Here is a 21360-nt window from a genome sequence, read left to right as displayed (position 1 = left end):
TCTGGGATGCTAACGCTGTGGTATGGCAGAAAGAACACGTACCTGGGTTCCAGTTTCAGTTCTGCCATTAATTACATGCTTGACCTCAAGAGAATCGTTTCATTTCTTGGTACCTTAGTTTCTCCACTTACAAAATGAAGGGTAAGTCTCTAGTTTTAAGGTCCCATGTAACTTGAAGCCCTAGTGAGTCCGTATTTACACTGATTCTGGACAAACCATCTCTAAGTCTCTCACTAAAATGCCTATTCATTGCTTCTGCTCAAATACTAGATTTCCTATATTCTATAGGTCACTTGCTTTAGTAGAGTCCAACGGAACTTTGTATGATAATGGAAAAGTCGTATCCCTGCATGGTCCAAAATGGCAGTTGCTGGTCATGTGTGACTACTAAACACCTAAAACGTGCTAGTATGACAGAGGAAATGAATTTTTAATCTTATTTAATTTTTAGTTAACTTAAAGCTACACAACCGCTCATGGCCACTGGCTACCATCCTGGAAAGCACAGCTTCAGAAGTCCTGAAAATCCAATTAAACACATTATCACGCAGCTCTCTCCTTAAACCTGAAAACCAGATTCAGCTCATACAACATCAGCCTAACAGAATGCAGTCTGTCAGACAGCTGAGTTTAAAACCAATTGATTTAATTTTATTTCCAAAGATTAAAGTTCCCATTTTTTTTTCTGTGCCTCTCAGAGGCATTATGACATTAATTTTGCGTTTTTACATGGGGTGCTTTTAAGTCCTATAATGTAGTGGTGGGGCTCCTGTCTGTAAGATATTTATAGACATAGCAAACAGGAACAAGCTCAAGATACAGCACACCTCAGAGACACTTTTTACCTAATGGCAGCATTTATTCTCTGCTAACCCCATATGCCTTACCCCGTACCACCGTTCTCTCCCTCTGCCCCCTTTACAAAGAGAGCGTCAAGAAAACGGACTGTTACCTCCTCGTGCAGGCCTGCATAGCAGAATGAAGGTCAAAAGATGTTTGGAGATGAATAGCAAGAAAGGTAAGCGGCTGCTGGGCAAGACTGCAGTCTCAGCACCCGGTCTCCCTTGGAAACTAGGAAAGGCTTGAGCTTCCACTGCTATCCAGCAAGCCAGAGGCAAAGCTTGCAATTTGCTAAGAACCTGCTACTAAGGAGGAGGAGGAGAAGGAAGGGGAGGAGAAAAGGCGAGGAAGGCAAAATCTTGGGGCTCGGCACAGCGAATGCTGCTAATAGTGCCCAAAATACCATTCCATTAGATGCATATTTTATACACTGTACCAAACCAATCAATACTACTTCTCATTTCATACAGAGGGGAGGGGGAGGTACTCTGTGTGTGAAAGACAGAGCAAGAGAGATGCCGTGTTCTTATTCTGGATGTTATTTCATCTGCCCTTGGGCTATCCTGGTTGCTGCATCTACCCACGTGAGCTCTAAGTACTGCCTCACTAGAGGCTCAGGCCCAGCCGGCTGGCAAAGGTCAACCGCGGTAAAGAAAGAGACAAAAAAGAACACACGACAGACAAATGCAGGGACAAATTCCCAATCTGGCATAAGTGGGTTAAAGCTAAATGAGGGAGACTAAGTACTGCTCAATTTGCTAAGCTACCTACAGATCAGAAAGACTTCCAGATACGGCACGTGTCACATATCAGGGTCTGACCTGATTCACAGTTTAGGGACAACTGTATTCAAGTGCTCATTTGACATACTCCTAACTCAACACTGAGATCAGAGTGAAAGTTTAAGCAAGCAATCAAAGCTACATCTCCCCTACGCAGAATAATTATTTAAAAAGGAGGGAGGAGTTCCCTCAACTAAACGAAGCATTTCCTGAATCCTCTAGACCAGCAGTCCTCAACAGGGAACAATGTGGTCCCCACCAGTGGCAATGACAAAGAATTATCTGGCCCCAAATGTCAATATTGCCAAGTTTGCAAACTTTTTCTGTGAAGGGCCAGACAGCCTATCTTCCAGGCTTTGCAAGGCTACGGAACACCTCCACTGTAGTGCCAAAGCGGTCACGGACAATACAGAAATGAGGGGCGAGGCTGTGTGCCTACTGCTTGCTGTGCTGCAGGGGCAGAGCTGAGCAGATGCAGCGGAGAGCACGGGGCCCAAAAGGCCCAAAAGGCCCAAAAGATTTACTGTCTGGCCCTTTACAAAAAAAGTCTGCTGATCCCCCGCGCTAACCTCTTAAGTTATATGGCACCAAATGACAGCTCAGAGAACCCCTTTTGCTTTACAAACCATATGAGCCTGGTGTTTCTGTGACCTACCTTTGATAAGTACTATATTGCCTCAAATTCTTGTATCTCTGAACATTTGTTCCATTAAAAACACTCCAGCTTCAAGTGCCAAAACCACTTTCACAAATGACAATGTTTTACTTATTTAGGTCACTCTAGAGTTAGTTCATTGGTCAGAACAGGTGTAAGGGATGCCAAGAATGGCAGATTCAGGTGCCAAAAGCACAAGTGCTGCTTTATTTCATACCCACAGGCTGTACCAACTGGACTTGGCCAACTGTCTTGAACATTCATCACTAACTACAAAATAGACCAGGTCAAATTCAGCACCACCACTGAATTTTTTTTAAGAAGAAAATTCAAAAAGTACACACACAAAATATTCACGGAAATAATCCAAATAGGAAACAACAGGGGGAACAACTGAACAGATTATGGAACATTCACATGACAGAGTCTGTCAGACATTAGAAGACAAACCACAAACTACTACAGATACATAACTTGCAAAATATTAGCATTTTGAATATGTAAAGAACTTACACCAATTTAAAAAAAGGACCAAGAATCCAAGAGGAAATAATAACAAAGCATATAATCAGGGAATTTACAAAACAGGAAACCCACAAAACCAAAACACATAAGAGAAAATGTTCAGTTTCACTTAATGATCACGAAATGCAAAATTAAAACAAGGAAAACCACTTCATCTTCCTGAGATTCTCAAAAGCACAAACCACTGACATTATCAAGTATAACATTAGTTGTAAAGATGTAGAAACTCTCCTACATTGCTGGTGAGAGTGGAAACAGGAGAGCAGTCTGGCATCTCAAGTAAAGAGGTACTGTTTAGATGCAGGAATTCTATTTGAAAATAAATACCCTTGAGAAACTGTTACATATTTAGATAAGAAAACATGAACAAGAATGTACACAGCAATGCAGCAGAATAATTAGTATTTGTAAAAGAGAGAGAAAATGACTTAAATGTACATTAGCAGGAAAAAAAAAAAAAAAAACAACCCAAAACCAAACTGTGGTGTATCTACACAATGGACTAAAATGAGCATTCAAAATGAACAAAAGAATGCTAAATAAAAAACATGAGGTTTCAGAATGATGTGTGCAGAATGATATTATTTATAGGAAGAAAAAAAAACATGTGAAAGTATTAATATATGTATATATAAACAGAATAATAACTAATAAAAATTTGCAAATGACAAACACAAAATTTAGTATAGTAACTATCTCCAGCTAGGGAGGGAGTCAAGGGGATGAGACTGAGACATATGCAGGGGCCTCAACGACATTTTTAATATTTTATTTAAAAAACACTGAAGCTAAAAAACAAACAAAAACCACTGAAGCTAATATAGCTAGGACTTAATTGAGCCAGAAAATGGACACGTTGGGTATTTGTAATATTTAATAATAATATTTTAATAAGAAAAAACCTACAGTATAATCTCAAAATCAACACAACATAAAAAGATGTTAGTAGGGGTATTGCTGAATGGTAAGATTATGGATAAATAATTATTTTTCTCCTTAAAATATGCACATGGTAGTAAATTTTATAAACTCCAAAACCTTTAAAGATTTTATTTGAGAGAGACAGTTGGGGGAGAGGCAGAGGGAGAGGGAGAGGGATGGGGACAAGCAGACTCTGCACTGAGTGCAGAGCCCAATGCGGGGGGCTTCACCCCACCACCCCAAGAACTCAACCTGAGCTGAAGTCAAGAGTTGGACACTTAACCGACTGAGCCACCCAGGCACCCCAAACTTTAAAAATTGATTATTAATATTCAAAGGACTGTTTCAAGGAGTAAGATGTAGTTACATTCCACACTTAGAAAAATCCTTTATTACCATAATTGGCAGTGACCTAGAAAGGACAGGTACTTTCTAGGATATACTAAAGTAATATAAATATTTCAGGGGAAAAAATATCCTTTCGTCACCGTTAGGACAGAGAAGGGAGTGAGAGTTTAGGTTTAAGAAGGTGGAAAAAGGGGCTCTAACCCATGTAAGTGGGGAATTAGGAACAGGCCTGTGTTAGCACCAGGTGGGCTCTAAGTACTAAGGTCAGTGGACTCACGGACTCCTCTCACCCTCCAGAAACTGGTCTCCAACTGCTGTAATCACTAGCATGGCCTTCCTTAGGAAAAAAGGAGCACCTGGGAAGTGGGGAAGCACCCCAACCTGTTTTTTTTAACCTTTATTGAACAGTAACCTACTCATAACAACAAGATTTAAGTTGTCATCTCTTTCCAGAAAAAAAAAAAAAAAGGCAATTTACACCTAACAAAATTTTGCTAACAATTTCAGGGATTTCTGAACTTTCCTGAAGCTTGGGTTAAGAAGAGACGGGTCTAGAATGGAAGGACTTCAAGGACCTAAATCAGATTTCTCTTCAGAGAAGGCCTGTAAAACAGATTATCTTCCCTAGCCAACCACCCCACTTTTCAGATGACAGATTAATTAACCCTCAGTGGCACTTTTTAAAAGTCAGGCTTCCTGGGATATAATTTACACACAGTAAAATTTGCCCTAGAAGTATACAGGTCAAAGAGTTGTAAGTTCTGACAAGTGCCTATAATCCTGTAACCATCACCACAATCAGGATAAGGAATAGATGTATTAGCCCCCCAAATTCTCATGCCCCTTTGTAGTCCATCTCTCCCAATCCCAGTCTATGGGAATTTTTTGTAATTACACAAAAAGCTTTAAAACTTGATACTAAAGGAACACACTGACTTTTTCATTCACACTAAAAAGTAGTAAGTAAACCAATAACTGTCCTAACCCACTAAATCAGGTGTTAGCCACTACCTTATAAATCGTAACAAAAACGAGCCTAAGCTCTTGTGGAATAAAATTCCTTATATTCTTTGCACCACTAGCCACCATTCTCTAAGTTTTAGGAAGGTGGGCTATTTTTTGTCATCACATCATTAACATGTAGCACTGTGTCTAGCTTATAGTAGGTGCTCCAACACGGTTACTGGACTCAATTAAGGTTATGGAGGAAATTTAGAATCCAAGTTAACATAGCTTTGTCTTAGGGTTGGTCCCAATCACATGCTCATTTATTTACCATTTGAAAAGTTTCACCATCAGTGTGTTGATCCATTCATTTTCTTCATTCCATTTAACCAACGATTGCCCCATCCTACGCTTTTTTTTTTTTTTAACCTACTCCAGATACTATATTTCAAAATAAACAAGGCCTGATTTCCAACAGGATCTCGTGAGGAAGTCGTACATATAAAGGAGTGATAATTAAAATTTAAGATAAGAAATGCCATGACATAAAGAGCTCGTGCTCTGGATAGAAAGCCCAGAATTATCTGAAGGGTGAGAGAGAAAACATAGAGGAGGTGATGTGAATGGAATCTAGAAAGACTGGGAAGAGGGCTTCCTAAACCAAGCCCAGTGACAGCCCTGCTTATGGCTCCATTCTTGGACTTCAAGCAGGAGAGTGAGCCAATCAGATCTGCACTGCAGAGGAGGGACTGTTGGGATGGGGAGGGGGAGAAGGCGGCCAAGGGTCCAGCTGGGAGGGGCCAAGTTGACAGAGGGCAGTGCAGATGGAGAGAGAGTATAATTGAAGGGCTCTTGACAATGAATGACAGGACCTGGTGAGGAGTATGTCACTTCTTGGTGGGAAGTAAAGAGAAAGTTTCCAGTTTGATTTCTGTGTTTCTCAACTGGGTGACACTTCAGGACAAAAAGACTTTTATAAATACATGAAAACTGGGGCACTTGGGTGGCTTGACTGGTTGTGTCTGACTCCTGATTTTGACTCAGGTCATGACCTCAAAGTCCTGGGATCCAGCCTTGTGCAGGGCTCCTCACTCAGCGGGGAATCTGCCTGGGGACTCTCTCCCTCGCACTCTGTCCCTCCCCCCACCCCCACTCACGTTCTCTCTCTCTCTCTCTCAAATAAATAAATAAATCTTAAAGAAATACATGAAAACTAACAGGCTTTTGTCTCTCTTTCCAGGCTTTTTGGGTCAGAGGGAAGGAAATGGTTTGGTTTGGTTATATTCTCTTTCTTATAGAGAACTAGAGAATCCTTAAAAATTTGCACCTGTAATAACACTTGAAATCATGAATACTGGGGAAAGGAAAACAATGGCCAGAAATGGCTATCATTAGGTGCGGCTTCCAGAAGTCAGGCACTATTCTACCTAAATCCTTTCCACACAGTGCGGTGAAGCTCATCAGGGATGTCTAGGCTAGAAATCTAGTCGAGTAATGGCTGAGGAGACGGGAGTGGACAAGATCAACTAGAGAGTCCTGAGAAGAGAAAAGAAGGAAGCCAGAGGAACAATACATAATGTGTTTGCAAAAGAAAATGAGCTTAAAAGGACACAGTGAAGGAGCAGTCAGAAAGGACAGAAGTGAGCCAAGAAAGAATGGTATCTCAGGGGTCAAGAGAGAATAAAGATTTCAGAGGACAGCAGTCAACATCATAACGTGCTGCTGGGAGTTTAAGGTAACAGATGAAGCAGTGATTAAGGAATCTGATCATTAGGAACGCCACCGGGCCCCCTCCTAGAGCAATTTCACTGGACAGGCGAGTGGGGCAGAATTTCTACTTTAATAGGCTGTGGAGAGAACAGGAGGTTAGGAAGTAAATAAAGTGACATAAAGGCTTTTCCAAGAGTAATAGGGAAGACAGAGTGAGACAGGATGACCCCAGAAGGTAGTGCAGCACCGAAGGTAAGTCTATGAAGACACAAGAGACAAGCACCTGTCAAGGACAAACAACATCTTTGTGCAGGAGTGTTTTTGTCACAGATACAGCTAAGCTTGCAGCTCTGGTTCCCATGACTTATGAATTTTGTGTGCCAAATGTTCTTTCTTTTAAAGACTATAAGCTTCATTGTAAAGGAACGTAGTCCTTGAGTTATTACTATATTTTATTTACATGGCAATGAGCAGTGAGCCACTTCCAGCACAAATGCACCAGATTTGTGAATCACATTCAATTTTCCTTTTTCAGGTTAGAAGACTAAGATTTATTCAGAGGAAACAATTTAAAGAGCTGGGTCAATTATACTACCCAGAATTAGCTAAAAGACTCTGGGGAAGAGGGGGAAAAATGGTTTAAAGACAAACCAGAAACAATGAATCATTCAGGTAATTGCGGTCATCCAATCCCAATTTTTAAAATATTTCTTAAAATAGAAACAAGCCTGCCCATGGCTCTGGAATTCTCCCAAAAGTAAACTTCCCATATCCAGCATCCTCACAAAACACTAAATAAGCCAGTGGACCTACAAGACAACTTCTCATTTGTTTCCCCGAAACCCTTATTTCCTATTTCAGTTTCAGATAGGATAGAAAGTGTTTGATTTGCTTTGTTTTCAAAAGTGGTATCTCCCAAGATGAATACTCATTTCCTAGAAGTTCTGTCTTCCCTTCAAAAAAATGTCAAGAGATTTTAACCACTGTGCTCCTTGCGAGCTTATGGTATACAGTGGTCCAACGAAGACTTGCACCCTGGCACACATCTGTGTGCTCAGTGGTGTACAGTAAGCATGGACTTTAAATTCCAAAAGATCTGGTTTTGAATCCTGGTTTTTCCATTTACTAGCTCTGTGAGTGTGGGCAGTTTCCATTGTCTCTCTGAGCCTTAATTTCCTTATATCTTTTAAGAAAGCAATATTACTTATCTCACAAAGCTGGGAGGATTAAATGCACCTAGGAGGGTACCGGCATATAACATAACAAGCTTCCAAAAATATGAATTCTCTTACCCCATTTAAACCAACTCATATGTTCAAAAGCCAACTCAAATTCTATCTTCAGTGGCTTCATGAAGCCCTTCCTACCCTCTCCATCTTCCCTCATTCATTCAACTTCTTCTCTAAACTCCTAATATACAGGAACACAGTTTTGCAGTCAAGGATATACAGTTCCTTAATGTGTACTCTTGGTTTACTGTGTGTGTATGTGGTGTCCCTGATCTTCTAGGCACTGCCTAGGACATACCCCTTTCTATTTATACTCAACACAATACTGAGCGCAGAAATGGTCAGATGGCCATCAAAGACGTAGAATCCAATGATTTTAGAATCCAATACTACCTACAAATCTCCTAACTCCACTGACTAACCAATTAAGACTCTGAGCCTGAAGAAGTTAAATGGCTTGCTTGAGAGGGCATACACTGTGTGTTCAGCTGAAGAGGGAACTGGAGTCTCCTGCTTTGCCCCCAGGGAGTTTGCTGCGCTCTGGTGAAGCAGCACCCCAGCGATGTCCACAGAGGGCTTCCCCATGCCAGAAACAGCTGCACTCCCTGTAGAAAAACACTTTACACGGAATGGGGTAAATACACTTATCTGCAAACTGACCCAAACACAAAATCAGGTCTTAGGGCACCTTACATGAAGTAGATCAACTGACGTTCTTCTGCTGCCACCTTCTGGACAGAGTGTATTACTACATAGAGGCTCATTTTCACTGAGAAGTTTCTTCTATACATATTTACCCAACCCCTACTATGTATCAGGCTCTGTGGTATGCAGAAAACCCAATAAAAAAAGCATTCTCAAGAAACTCACAATGTAGGGGCGCCGGGGTGGCTCAGTGGGTTAAAGCCTCTGCCTTTGGCTCAGATCCTGATCCCAGGGTCCTGGGATGGAGCCCCACATCGGGCTCTCTGCTCAGCAGGGAGCCTGCTTCTCCCCTCTCTCTCTCTGCCTGCCTCTCTGCCTACTTGTGATCTCTGTCTGTCAAATAAATAAATAAAATCTTAAAAAAAAAAGAAGCTCACAATGTAGTAATGGGGAGAGACAACACCTAATTTAATTAATTAGTTAAAGCAGTCCTAAGAAAAGTGCTACCGAAGAACACTCTGGAGACTGTACTGAGTGCAGCCTGGAGCTGGTGAAGCAGGGTAGCCAGTGGTGGGTTTTCACCCAATGAATAGAATCTTTTTCAGAGGGGAAGGTGAGAGAAGGCCTTTCCAGAAAGAAGGTCGAGCACAAAGAGGGTCATAAAAGGAAAAGCATGTTTGGGAAATAGCCAGAGTTTTCTACCTGAGTACACAGAGTGATACGATGTCAAAGACACAAAGCCCAAGAAGAAGAGTAGAGAGGGACCGGTGAGAAGAGCAGAAGTTTAGTTCTGGACAAGCTGAGCTCAGACTCTAGTAAGTGATCTCTCTACAGGGCTGAAATGACTATCCATCCACAGAATCCTTTACATGGCTGGACACAGCACGATTTTGAATTTTGTCTAGAAAAATGGGACCTCTGAATATAAAAGATGACTTAGGAAACTTCTCTTGTAGGTATGGGAAAACATTTACTTCCATGAAGATTCAATGCAAATGTATGGTTTGCAGTATGTGCTAGTCTTTGCATTTTACAATTTCCTGTTCAAAGGCCAACTCAAGGAGTAGTCTAACCTTTCATTTACCTAAACCAGCTTCTCTCTGCAATTGTCCTACATATCCAACAATTTTTTTTGTTTCATTTATTTAAAATATATTATATAATATTTAAGACTTAAAAAGATACAAAGAATACAACCACCAGGGGCGCCTGGGTGGCACAGTCAGTTAAGAGTTCAACTCTCGGGTTTCAGCTCAGGCTATGGTTAAGGTCCTGGGATAGAGCCCCATGTCAGACTCAGTGCTCAGCGAGGAGTCTGCCTTCTTTCTCTCTGCTCCTCCCTCCTCTCTAAAGTAAATAAATAAATCTTAAAAAAAAAAAAAAAAGAATACAACCACCACCTATCATCCAACTTAAGAATACATTACTGATAACAGTTTCTTCTTGAAAAGAGAAGCATGTTTCTACTTCTTGAAATCCTTAGTTGTCCTCTGCCACTCTAACCTCTCGGGTGGGATCCTTAAGTCAGTACACGTTTAAATTCTTTAGGAATATGAAGAAACACCAGAGAAGTTCTAAACCAGTTATTCTGAACACTGTACACCTTAATTCTTTTTTTTTTTAAGACTTTATTTATTTATTTGACAGAGATCACAAGCAGGCAGAGAGAGAGAGAGAGGGAAGTGGGCTCCCTGCTGAGCAGAGAGCCCAATGTGGGGCTCGATCCCAGGACCCTGGGATCATGACCTGAGCTGAAGGCAGAGGCCTTAACCCACTGAGCCACCCAGGTGCCCATGTACATCTTATTTCAAACACCCACCCTCTCCCTCTTCTCCCAACCACGCCACCACCAACACAAGGTATGCAATCAATACACACATCTAGGACATCAAAGCCAACAAGCAAAGAAATTTTACCTTCTGCTTCTGCTATTCCATGCCCATTCCTGATGTCTCAACTCAGCATACTGAGTTAGTTCCCAAACACAGAGGGTGCTAGTAAATTATGGCAGGGGCTTGATTCAATTCCCCAGAACACAAAGATCAACTTCCTGTGCCTCGGATTTCCATAAAACCAGGAACAGTAAGGAACTCCACTGCCAGATCAAATCATTCTAGGTGAGAGCAGGTCAAGCTACCTGAGACACACCTTGCCACACACCTGTGCAGCAGCTTCCCAGAAGCCCAATTTTCACAAACAGGTGGCCACTCCTTGGACTGTCCTTCCCTAGTAACCTAATAAACACCAGAGCTCATTTTATGAGATTGTTCCAACACGGGAAAATCAACTCATAGGAGAGAAAGGGGAGGGGGATTTGAGAGAGGGCACAACATTTTGGTCCCTCCCACATGTCACCAATACAGCTCTGAAAAAAGAACCACTTTATCAGAAGGAGATTAACTGTAAAAACACAGCTGATAAGGGCTTTGAGTAGCAGGTGCTGGGTGAATGCTCACTTTACTCTGAAGTGGTTGGGGAACTGGGACAGAACCACTAGAGGCTCTACCGCACCAGGGAACGGATTTTTGTCCTTTCTTTGGAATGCATGTGTCCCGAAGGGGTGGGGGAATGTTTTAAAGCTCCACTCCTCAACTGTTAAGTGGTGTGCTGAGGAATTATGTGACAAATGCCACTGTCTCTGGAAAATGAAGTGAGTTAGTGTCTTAACAGCTGTGGTTAGCAGCAGAAATACAGGGAAAAAGATAACAGACTTGGAAATTCAAGACCCTTAAATCTTACGGTAGTAACTCTTAGCAGGCACCATCGAGGTCTTCTTTCCCAGAACAGTTCGGTGGACCTATATGGTCTTAGTGTTATTTTTAAACAGCTTTTTGGAGATGCAGTTCACATCCCCAGTTAAGCGTACCATTCAGTGGTTTTCTGTACACTCACAGTTATGTAATTATCACCATCATCAATTTTGAAACATTTGCATCACCCCAAAAAGAAACCACACATGCATTAGCAGTCACTTTCCAGTTCATGTTTTTAAATATAAATCAACAGCATCATTCTCACTGGCTAAAGGGGACCGCATTGCACCAAAGCTAACGATTGCCCCTTGCAAGCTGCACTGGCACTTTACCACTAATAAAGAAAAAGCAGTGCCAATCACACATGCTTTTCATCACCTTCTCAGCACTTGGTCTAATAGTTACTGAAACGGATCTTTCAGATTTAGACATATTTTGTACCGGCAATGCACATACCTCAGTGGCAGTAATGGAATACCTATGACCAAATTCACACGTGCACTAGAACAACCAGCAGTAAGACATCCTGGCTTTAGAGACATTGAAATGTGAAAAATGTTCACCCTAGAATCAACAGTATCAAATAGTGCATGCATGGTTTGGAGCGTCCTTGGTTACAAAACAACAGATACTGACCTCACTAACTAGGCAGGAAAGGAATCAGGAGAGCATAATCTATATATACTAATAAGGTAACATAGTAACTCATCACCTAAGCAACCCAGAAAACCCCAGGATGGGGGCAGAAAATGTATCTACTGCTATACACATTTCACTCTCTTGCTGTTCGCAGTCACAGGAAGAGAGAGAGCTATCTCAGTAGGGAAAAATGTTAGTTCAGCTTCTTTGCAGTCTTTTAGATAGGGAGAGAAAAATACTAATTTTAGAATCAAAGCTGAGAGAGTGGAGGAGCTGTGGAATCCCCTTTCTAGGGCGTCTTTTCCAATGGACAACTGCCTGTCTTTAGCCTGGAGACAGAGAGATGAGTCAAATGACTTTAAAAAACCATGACTCAGAGTTTAATTACTTGGTTTAAATTTCTAACATTCCAAAGACGATGCCAAATTAATTTGCTGACAGCTTCACATTAGCAGGAATAACTACCTAGCTTACATGGACCCCAAGGGATTCAAGAAGGTCGGTAAGTGTGGTATATAGGACTCAGCCAATACTGACCATATCCTGACCAAGCACAGTTGCATGAGGGCTATCTGGGAAAGGGAAACAATTTTAGTTGTTTTTTTTTTTTAAGATTTTATTTATTTATTTGACAGAGAGAGAGAGCATGCATAAGCAGGGAGGAGGAGCAGAGGGAGAAGCACGCTTCCCGCCGGGCTGGATCCCAGGACCTGAGTGGAAGGCAGATGCTTAACCAACTGAGCTACCCAGGCACCCCCAATTTTAGCTCACTGTGGAGAAAAACTATTTTGGCTGTTTCTCTAAAAAAAGGAAACGGCATCAATAAAAAAAGGTGTAAAACTCAGCATTAAGTGGTAGTATTTTGTAATCTAGATCTCATTTCTTACTGAAGTTGCATACATTAAAAAAAGAAAGATGCAAAATTCAGGGGTTGGGTTGAGAGGCAAAAAAGCTAGAGGAGAAACAGCAAGAGGATCAAAGGCAGACACTATCAGACTCTAATATTAGCCAAGGGAACTGTTTACATTTTGTTGCTAAGGAAAACTTGGCGCTTTGGAAAATGACCCCAGCCACTACGCTATTGTGACAGCTGCCGCTTGGCTCTGATGCCCCTGCAGAGTTGTCTGCCAACTGCTTGCCACTTGCCCTTTCTGTCCCGCTGTCTGCCAGTCAAATCAACTCCTTTACAATCAGATGACCCTGTTGGTTTCTATAATCCTCAGGGTCACTCCAAAGACTGGATGACAGTGATTATGGTGCCATGGAGGTAGACTGCTGCATGCTGGGCTCCCGACTAAGATGGACGGGCCCCTGAATCAAAACCTTTATTCTGAAATCCAAAAGAAGAAATGGTTGGTGAGCTCAGTGACAAGGGAAAAAGAGGCTCGGGTAACAATCTCCACTGTGCCTCTGACTCAGGTGTGCTATTAAGCAAATCATTCCACCTCTTAGGGCCTCAGCAATTCCATTTGTAAAGAGAATACATGTAATCACCCTTGAGCTTTTCAGGAAAGAAAACCAAAGGAACTTTGCAAATCCAAGATCATGCGCTTCTTCAAAGTAATAAACTATTTCAGAAGTCCTGCCCTGAGCTTATGTAGCAAAATCATCAATTATCTAAAATCCTGCAAACCTTGAAACTTTTTTTTCTTAAGATTTTATTTATTTATTTGACAGACAGAGATCACAAGTAGGCAGAGAGGCAGGCAGAGAGAAGAGGGAAGCAGGCTCCCTGCTGAGCAGAGAGCCCACTGTGGGGCTAGATCCCAGAACCCTGGGATCAAGACCTGAGCCTAAGGCAGAGGCTTTAACCCACTGAGCCACCCAGGCCGCCAGTAAACCTTGAAACTCTTAACTACTCTTTTGTTAACTCTTTAGTGACTATGGCCATCTTCACAGACTTATATCATAAGAAAGACTGTGGTTTCTAGAGTTAAAAATTTTTTTTTCAAGCTCCCCTTCCTCTGCCCTGCTTATACTGGTAATACTTTATCACTCTGGAACTTCGGAAAATACAGGAAAAAAAGAAAAGAAAAGAAAAAACTACCCTTGGCCCCCTCTGAAAAATCTAATGTTAAGATTTCCATGTTTATTATCTATTTCTTTTGTCTCTAACTCTGTCCATTCAATCATATATCCGTAGTTATGAACTGACGAGAGCACACAGTGTAAAGCTGAGACTCATCGTAAGCCAGTCGGTACACACATACCCGTCTACTCCTTCTTAGGACTAAGCATTCTCAGAAAAGAAAAGCCAGCCGTGCAGCTTTAATGGCAAGACCTACTCCTCAGTCCACGTGCTCTAATTACACTGCAAATGGAGATTCTTTCTAGAAGATGGCTTTTCCACTGGGTAGGTCTCCCTGTGGCCAGTTTTAAAGCCCCATTTATCCCAGTGTTCACTAATTGTTTCAAATTGGACCTGTGAATGTGAGCTTCAGGCCTCCATCATGGTTCCCAGCAGGAGTCCAAATGCTTCCACAAGGAGCTGATTACAGAGAAAGCTGCAGCTTCAAGAGAAGAATTAGCACCCAGCATGCTCTTTCAAAAGGAAAATTTAGCTGTTTTCAAAACATGTGATATTTTTTTTTCTTTCAGCTTATGTTTGTCTAGAGGGAGAGATTCTAAATGGCTTTAATTCTGTAAAGGCTTAAATGATATGTTTTATTTGATCAAGTCATTCCCTAGCTGAAAATACTTCAATGGTATTCCATAGCTTTGAAAACAGAAGTTCAAGTTTCTTAGCATAGCACAACAAAAATCTACATGGTTTGGTTCCTGCCTATCTCTCTAGCTCCACAATTTCCAAAGTATACCCAGTGGGATACCAGTCTTGGGTTTCTGTGAAAAACAACAACAACAACAACAACAAAAAAAACAAAAACAAAACAGAACTATTCGATGGACACAGAAATTTGGAAAATGCTGCAAATTCTAACCACCCCCACACTCCCCTTTCCTCACCCAACTCCCCCCACTTACCCCCACCCCCTGAGAGGAAGGATTCTGAGGCGGCTTTGGGGTAATTCTGTTTAACTATGTTTAACCGTTCTTTCACAAACTCATTTGCCCACAGATTTTTTTTTTTTTTAAATTTTGATTCATCTAAATCTACTTCACAAAGACACTTTCAGAAATACAACACTGGGCCTTGCCTGCTCCCTGCTTCAGGCTTATTAAACTTGTTTTTTGAATTTCTTGTGTGCCCTCTAAAATACCAGCATCCTATTACTACTCAGAGTTCACTTCCAGCTGCCTTCAAAATTCAGCTCCACTCACCTCCTCTGGCATACCTTCTCTGTCACCCTACTCAGTCTGATTTAGTCTTCCCTGCTCTGTGCTCCCATAGCAATCTATACACATACTTATCAGAGCACTTAACAACTGACTATATTATTTGATTTACTTGTTTACCTTCCCACAATAGATAAATTTAAACTCTCAAGGGCAGGAAAGACGTTTTCTTTGACCTTGTATCTCTAATAACTGTGCCTGGCACATGGCAGTCTGTCAATAAAGGGTTGATAGACGGCTTTACATATGTGGATTCCCATTTAAATAGGACTCTATATAGGAACAACACGTTTTCAAAATATTTTATTCTAGGCACCGCTTCTGATTAATTTGCCATTTTTACAGATGTGTCTATCCTCAATACAACTGGTTTACGTCTAGTTATTGTTACCAAATTAAATAATAGTTTGAGGTTTCTGGTTTGTATCCAAAAATTCTACTACATAGTGATCTGCATGTACTTCTTCTAAAAGTAGCTAAGTATCTAAGAAGCCGCATCTGTTAACTTTTCCTCAGAGTGGTTCATTTCCTATGTGAGTTTGTCTTTGACAGGCAACTGTTTTATAGAAATCCTTGGTACCCTGGGTTGTCGATGTGTTTCTTCACAGTCGTTTCAAATTGCTTGTGTCTATGGCCTCAGGTTTCAAGAATGCAGACCTAGTTTCTATGTTAAATTCTCGGCTTAGGTTGGGGATGCCTGGGTGGTGCACTGGGTTAAGCATCCAACCCTTGGTCTCAGCTCAGGTCATGATCTCAGGGTCCTGAGATCAAGTCCCACATCGGGCTCCCCACTCAGCATGGAGTCAGCCTGAGATTCTCTCTCCCTCCTTCTATCCCTCCCCACTGCACATGCTTGCGCTCTCTCTCTTAAATAAATAAATACATAAACAAACAAACAAATAAATAAAATTCTTGGCTTGGGATTTCCACACATATATATGGGTTGTAAAAAATTTCCCACAATAGACTTTTCTGTCCCTGCTCAGACCCTTGAATAGGTGCCATCCTTGACACTTCTTTAGGCCACAGGAAAAGCATCCTTTTCATGAACTGGGCAGCCTTTCGAGAACTCCAGCTTTATATGGGTTCTTACTACAGCTCCTGACCTAGTCAGGTCAAAAGCCATACTTCGTACACCCATGCATGGGCATTAAAATCTGAGCCTCCAGACACTGATGTCTGTTCTAGAGGTCTTATACCAACCCTGGGCCACTCAAACCATTCTGGCTTTTGGATTCTCATTTTTGTCACTTCACAGTTTCCTTTCACTTTTCTACACTCAACTCTATTTTCCTACGTTTATAATGGGAAAGGGGTCCTTATAAATTCATCTACCATGTTGCTAAATGTTTTCCTAAATAAGTTTCGAATCCATTCATTTTTTTCAATCTCTTTTGCTACTACCTTTGGGCAAGCCACTGCTCTCTCTCATGCACCTTTCTTCTTGCAATGGTGTCCTTACCTGTCCTCCCACATCTATTCCTTTCCATCCTTCCCATGTCCAATTCATATGGACTACTGTAACCAGAGTTTAAAATCCAGAATTTAAAAAAAAAGTAAGTCAGGTCATGTTATCTTTTTGCTTTTTGGATATTTTCTATAAGACTCAGCAATTCTGCACCTACAGATATATCCAAGAGAAATAAAAACATAGGTCCACACAAAAACTCGTACACGAATGTTCACAGTAACATAATTGAAAATAGCCAAAAGGTAGAAAAAACCCAAATGTCCACCAACTTATGAATTGCAAAGAAAATGCAGTATATCCCCACAATGCAATAGTGTTTGGCCATAAAAAATAATAAAGTGCCGATACATGCTAGTACATGGATGAATCTTGAAAACATTATTCGAAGTGAAAGAAGTCAGTCACAAAGACCACATATTGATTCCATTTATATGAAATGTCCAGAATAGGCAATTCCATAGAAACAGAAAGTAGATCAGTGGTTGCTGAGGTCTAGGGAATGGGGAGATGGGGGTGGGAGCAAGAGGGCCAACAACGAAAGGTATGGGATTTCTTTTTAAGATGATGACAATGTCCTAAAATTGACTGTGGTAATCACTGCACATATCTGTGAATATACCCCAAATGACTGAACTATACACCTTAAATTATACGGTATATAAATTACATCTTTATAAGCTGTTAAAAAAATGCTCCCAGTAGCTCATCATGGTTCTTAACATATATATCCACAATCTTTGTCCTTGGCTCTAAGACTTTGCATTATATAGCTCCTATTTATTCCTCAAGTCTTGCCTTAGACTGCTCTTTCCCTAACTTTCTACCCCAAAGCCACAACATCTTCTCTCAAATTCTCCAAAGGAGGGGCCTGGGTGGCTCAGTTGTTAAGCGTCTGCCTTTGGCTCAGGTCCTGATCCCAGGGTCCTGGGATGGAGCCCTGCACTGGGCTCCCTGCTCAGCGGGAAGCCTGCTTCTCCCTCTCCTGCTCTCCCTGCTTGTGTTCCCTAGATCGTTGTGTCTCTCTCTGTCAAAAAAATAAATCTTTTTTTTTTTCCCCCCAAATTCTCCAAAGGATCAAGCACCTTCCCACCTTAGTGGCTTTTCAGCAGTCACATTTTCTGGCAGGAATGTTTATCCCCTTCTCCCAGCTGTTATTTGCCCTTTACACTTTGAGTATCATCCTCTTAAGATAACCTTCTCCGATCCCGCAGGAGAAAGGAAGTCTTCTGTAGGCAGATCTTTTGTCATAACAACTCATACTACTTCTTCACAGTATATATCACATTACTTAGTGTTTGTTTTTCTTCACTTACCATATATGTTTGCCAAGAGCTGAGACTGTTTTTCTCATTCCCTGCTGTATTACTGAGGTTCACCATAGTACTTTGCAATGGCCGATGCTCAATAAATATTTTGAACAGAATGATTGCTGCTGACTGAGTCCAACAGCTCTTTATGTAATATCTTCTTATTTATCTTGTGCCATTACCTTATTTGTCTAATAAAGATTATTTGTCATCTAATAAATATCTAGTATCTCCCTATTATCTTGCACCATTCTAAAAATGCACTTACCTTGATACACCACATTCATGTAATTCAGTGATGTTTTGATATAATTCTTCTATTCTTATATTTGCTGCTTCTTGAGGAATTATGTCCTAGTGACAATATATGGTACACGGTATGTAACCAATAAATATTTGTAACTTAAGTAAAACTTCTAAAACAAAATTAAAATCTGTAGCAGGCGCTACATTTTGTTTGTAGGTTGTAAAAATCCCAGAAGACAGTAACTATCTCTCTAGGTTTCTCTAAATAATGGTGCATGCAATGAGTATTTAATAATGCAGTTTGATAAAAAGCCTGATTTAGCCATCCTTTCAGGGATCATGATCTTAATGATGAATTTAACTCATTTTACTTGCCTCAGCCCAGAAGGATTTTTTAAAGGGAGTTTTTTTTAACCTAATATTCAGAAAAAAATTAATTTTACATTTAGTTCCTAGATGAAACTAATAATACCTTAATTCCATCTGAGCTATTAAATATATAAACATTAAATATTCAAGATTGATTTATTAAAATTTCCTTAGCTGGAAACCAATGAAAAGATGACGCTCTGTAATGTGTTAGACCAGAAAACTGACTTCCTTCTATTTTTATATAAAGAAATGAAAAAAGGAAGGAATTAAAAGAAAGGAAAAGAAAGGAAGAAGAAAAACACTATTCTTCAATCACTTAACATCTCTCTTCAACTTCTCAGAATTTTATTCTTCGAACTGTCTTTACAATAAACATCTAAAAAGTTTAACTCATTATTCTTATAGATGATAAGACTTCTTGATTTATTACACATATACACACACTCACAAACATAAAATCTTCTTCCTTTGGATATTCAAAAGAAAATGAAGCCAGACGGAAATTTAAATTTTGATAAGATTTCACTTCTTTTTCCAGTCTTAAAAAAGGGATAAGTATGGCTTCAGTTTTTAAGTAGATCTGAAACAGCCAAATGGAGGGCATTCTATTTTTTCCACTTTTTCAAGTGGATGAAAATGTCCCATTTTTCTTGGTCACATTTTCCAAGATCTCCTAATGCTATCAAAAAGTTCTTCTTAGCGTCTACCTTACACCTCTCCTGTGCCAATCATGACTGCTCTCTCATAATTTTTCTTGGAAGAAATTGTACAGTAACCAGTCCCTATCCTTCCACCATATTATCATATACTATTGAGTTCTTTTTCTGGTATTTTTTAACAAATTAAAATGATATCCTAGCTTTATTTCTCTGAGTCTTTTTCATGATACTGCTTTTCTTTGCTGCCGGAAAAGTCTTCATCGACTCCTCAGAACAAAAGAAAAGATCCTTCTCCGTGCTTCAGGTTCCCCATCACAAAATGGGGAAAACATGCCTGACCCTGATTTCTTTTATAAGACAAGTGGAAAAGAGATATGCCTATATTCATAACAGAATAAGTATCCATGTTAATCAGAAATAATTAAGAGCTCCATCAAAAGTCTCCCAAAGGCAAAATAGAAAACCCAAACTGTAATATAAAGATCTACTTTCACAAATATATTTGGGATTGGGGGAAAGACTTCACACCCACTCCTTTATCCTACCTCAAAGCAGAATCCCGCAAATGCAGTCAGTACAGAACATACCTCCTCCTGTCCCGGGCTTCCACAGAGGAGTCTGTTCCAGGAGCGGAGAGCTGAGTGGCAGTTGTAACCCCATTGGCAGTGCTAGGTGGAGGGCGATTAGTGATCACACAGAGCGGGGTGCTAGAAGAGACATTGTCTACTGTTTTTTCTGTTGTTGAGTCAGCCTGGGATTTGTAAGGAGTCCTGAAACCAAAAACACAAAAACACAAGCAGAAAGAGAATGGTCAGGCATGCTACATAACAAAGCACTAGCACACAGACAGAGGGTTTGAGATAAGTTTAACTAGAGAATCTTCTGGCTCAGATTTTATTTGCTGGTTGACTGGTTTTTTAAATTCTGAGCTCTTAAATCTTAGAACAGTATGATTATACATTTAATGATATCCTCTGCCCAAAGAGTTCTATTTCATGATTTTTTTTTTTAAGATTAAAATTTTTTTAAAAAATTAGCTATGGCACGAGGAAGATAGTAACATATGCAAGAGTGCTTTAAATGATTCCTGAGTACCATCTGGTCTCCACACACACGCACACACAGAGGCAGGGCCTCTCCACACACATGAAAACAACACTAAAGTCACTTACGATATTAATCTCCACCTGCCCCTTAATTCTTGGCAGTAGGAGTCTGTGGTAGTCCTCAGCCTAGATTAGATGACCATCTTCTTGGATTCCAGATATATGTGATAAATACAACCTCAGTTTGTCTAGTTCTTTCTCACCTAGCTCAGCAACTGCTCTCTATTTAACCAAATGGCCTGACTGCCTGTATCCTTAAGTGTATACATGAGCCACAGAAACAAAAACTATTAAGATTCTATATGTAACCTTAACTGCAGACTTTCCAACAGCAAGCTGTATAATTAAACTCATTTACATGAAAACAAGATCTTTGTTTCTTAACAAAGAGTTGAGAGCAACCATTGGCTCTCCACCCAAAAAGCTATCATTTGTGATGTCACAGCTTGTTGCTGGGGTAACAGAGATCCAAAATTGATATTCACAGAGATGGGAAAAGCAATGAAAATAAAGAATGCTAAAAATCTGGTGTTTTTTTTTCACCTACTCACAATTACCAGAAATGCTTATAAGTAGCTATAAGCTCATTTTCAAATAATCACATCATTAGAATAAGCTTGAAAGCAATAATCAGATTGTAAAAATCTGAACAGGGTACCTAGATGCAAATATAAAAATAGAACAGTTTTGAAGTGATATCTAAAAAACACAAGCCACTTCCCCAGAAGCAATTAATGACTCAGAAAAAAGGTGAAATTAAATTCCTCAGACTTACAAGATGTGTAAGTCTGTATAGGACATACCAATATAATTAGCCAGAAACAAAGCTATAAAAAATTACACTTATCAAAGTCTTACCTGACATTCTTTTTAGGTTAGTAACATGTTTTGTTCTCTCTGTGGTTTTTTCTGC

The 21360-nt window shown here is 40.3% G+C and overlaps 1 protein-coding gene across 10 annotated transcripts in view; it reads right to left on the bottom strand.

The window, feature by feature from the left end:
- The window catches only part of PPP1R12B (protein phosphatase 1 regulatory subunit 12B), a 211291-nt gene that overhangs the window by 98459 nt on the left and 91472 nt on the right, over positions 1-21360 (bottom strand). For 7 of the 10 annotated variants that reach the window (XM_032878271.1, XM_032878273.1, XM_032878272.1 and 4 more), the window contains one exon: positions 19929-20111. In XM_032878271.1, the coding sequence (XP_032734162.1) occupies positions 19929-20111 (183 nt within the window). Of the gene's footprint in view, positions 1-952; positions 975-10516; positions 10544-19928; positions 20112-21360 lie in introns of those variants that run through there. The other 3 variants (XM_032878282.1, XM_032878279.1, XM_032878278.1) reach the window with 3 other exon arrangements.

The sequence above is a fragment of the Lontra canadensis genome, unplaced genomic scaffold, assembly GCF_010015895.1.
Source record: "Lontra canadensis isolate GAN:19392208 unplaced genomic scaffold, GSC_riverotter_1.0 scaffold63, whole genome shotgun sequence".
Lineage (NCBI taxonomy): Eukaryota > Metazoa > Chordata > Mammalia > Carnivora > Mustelidae > Lontra > Lontra canadensis.
This window is presented reverse-complemented; position numbering and strand designations above follow the sequence as displayed.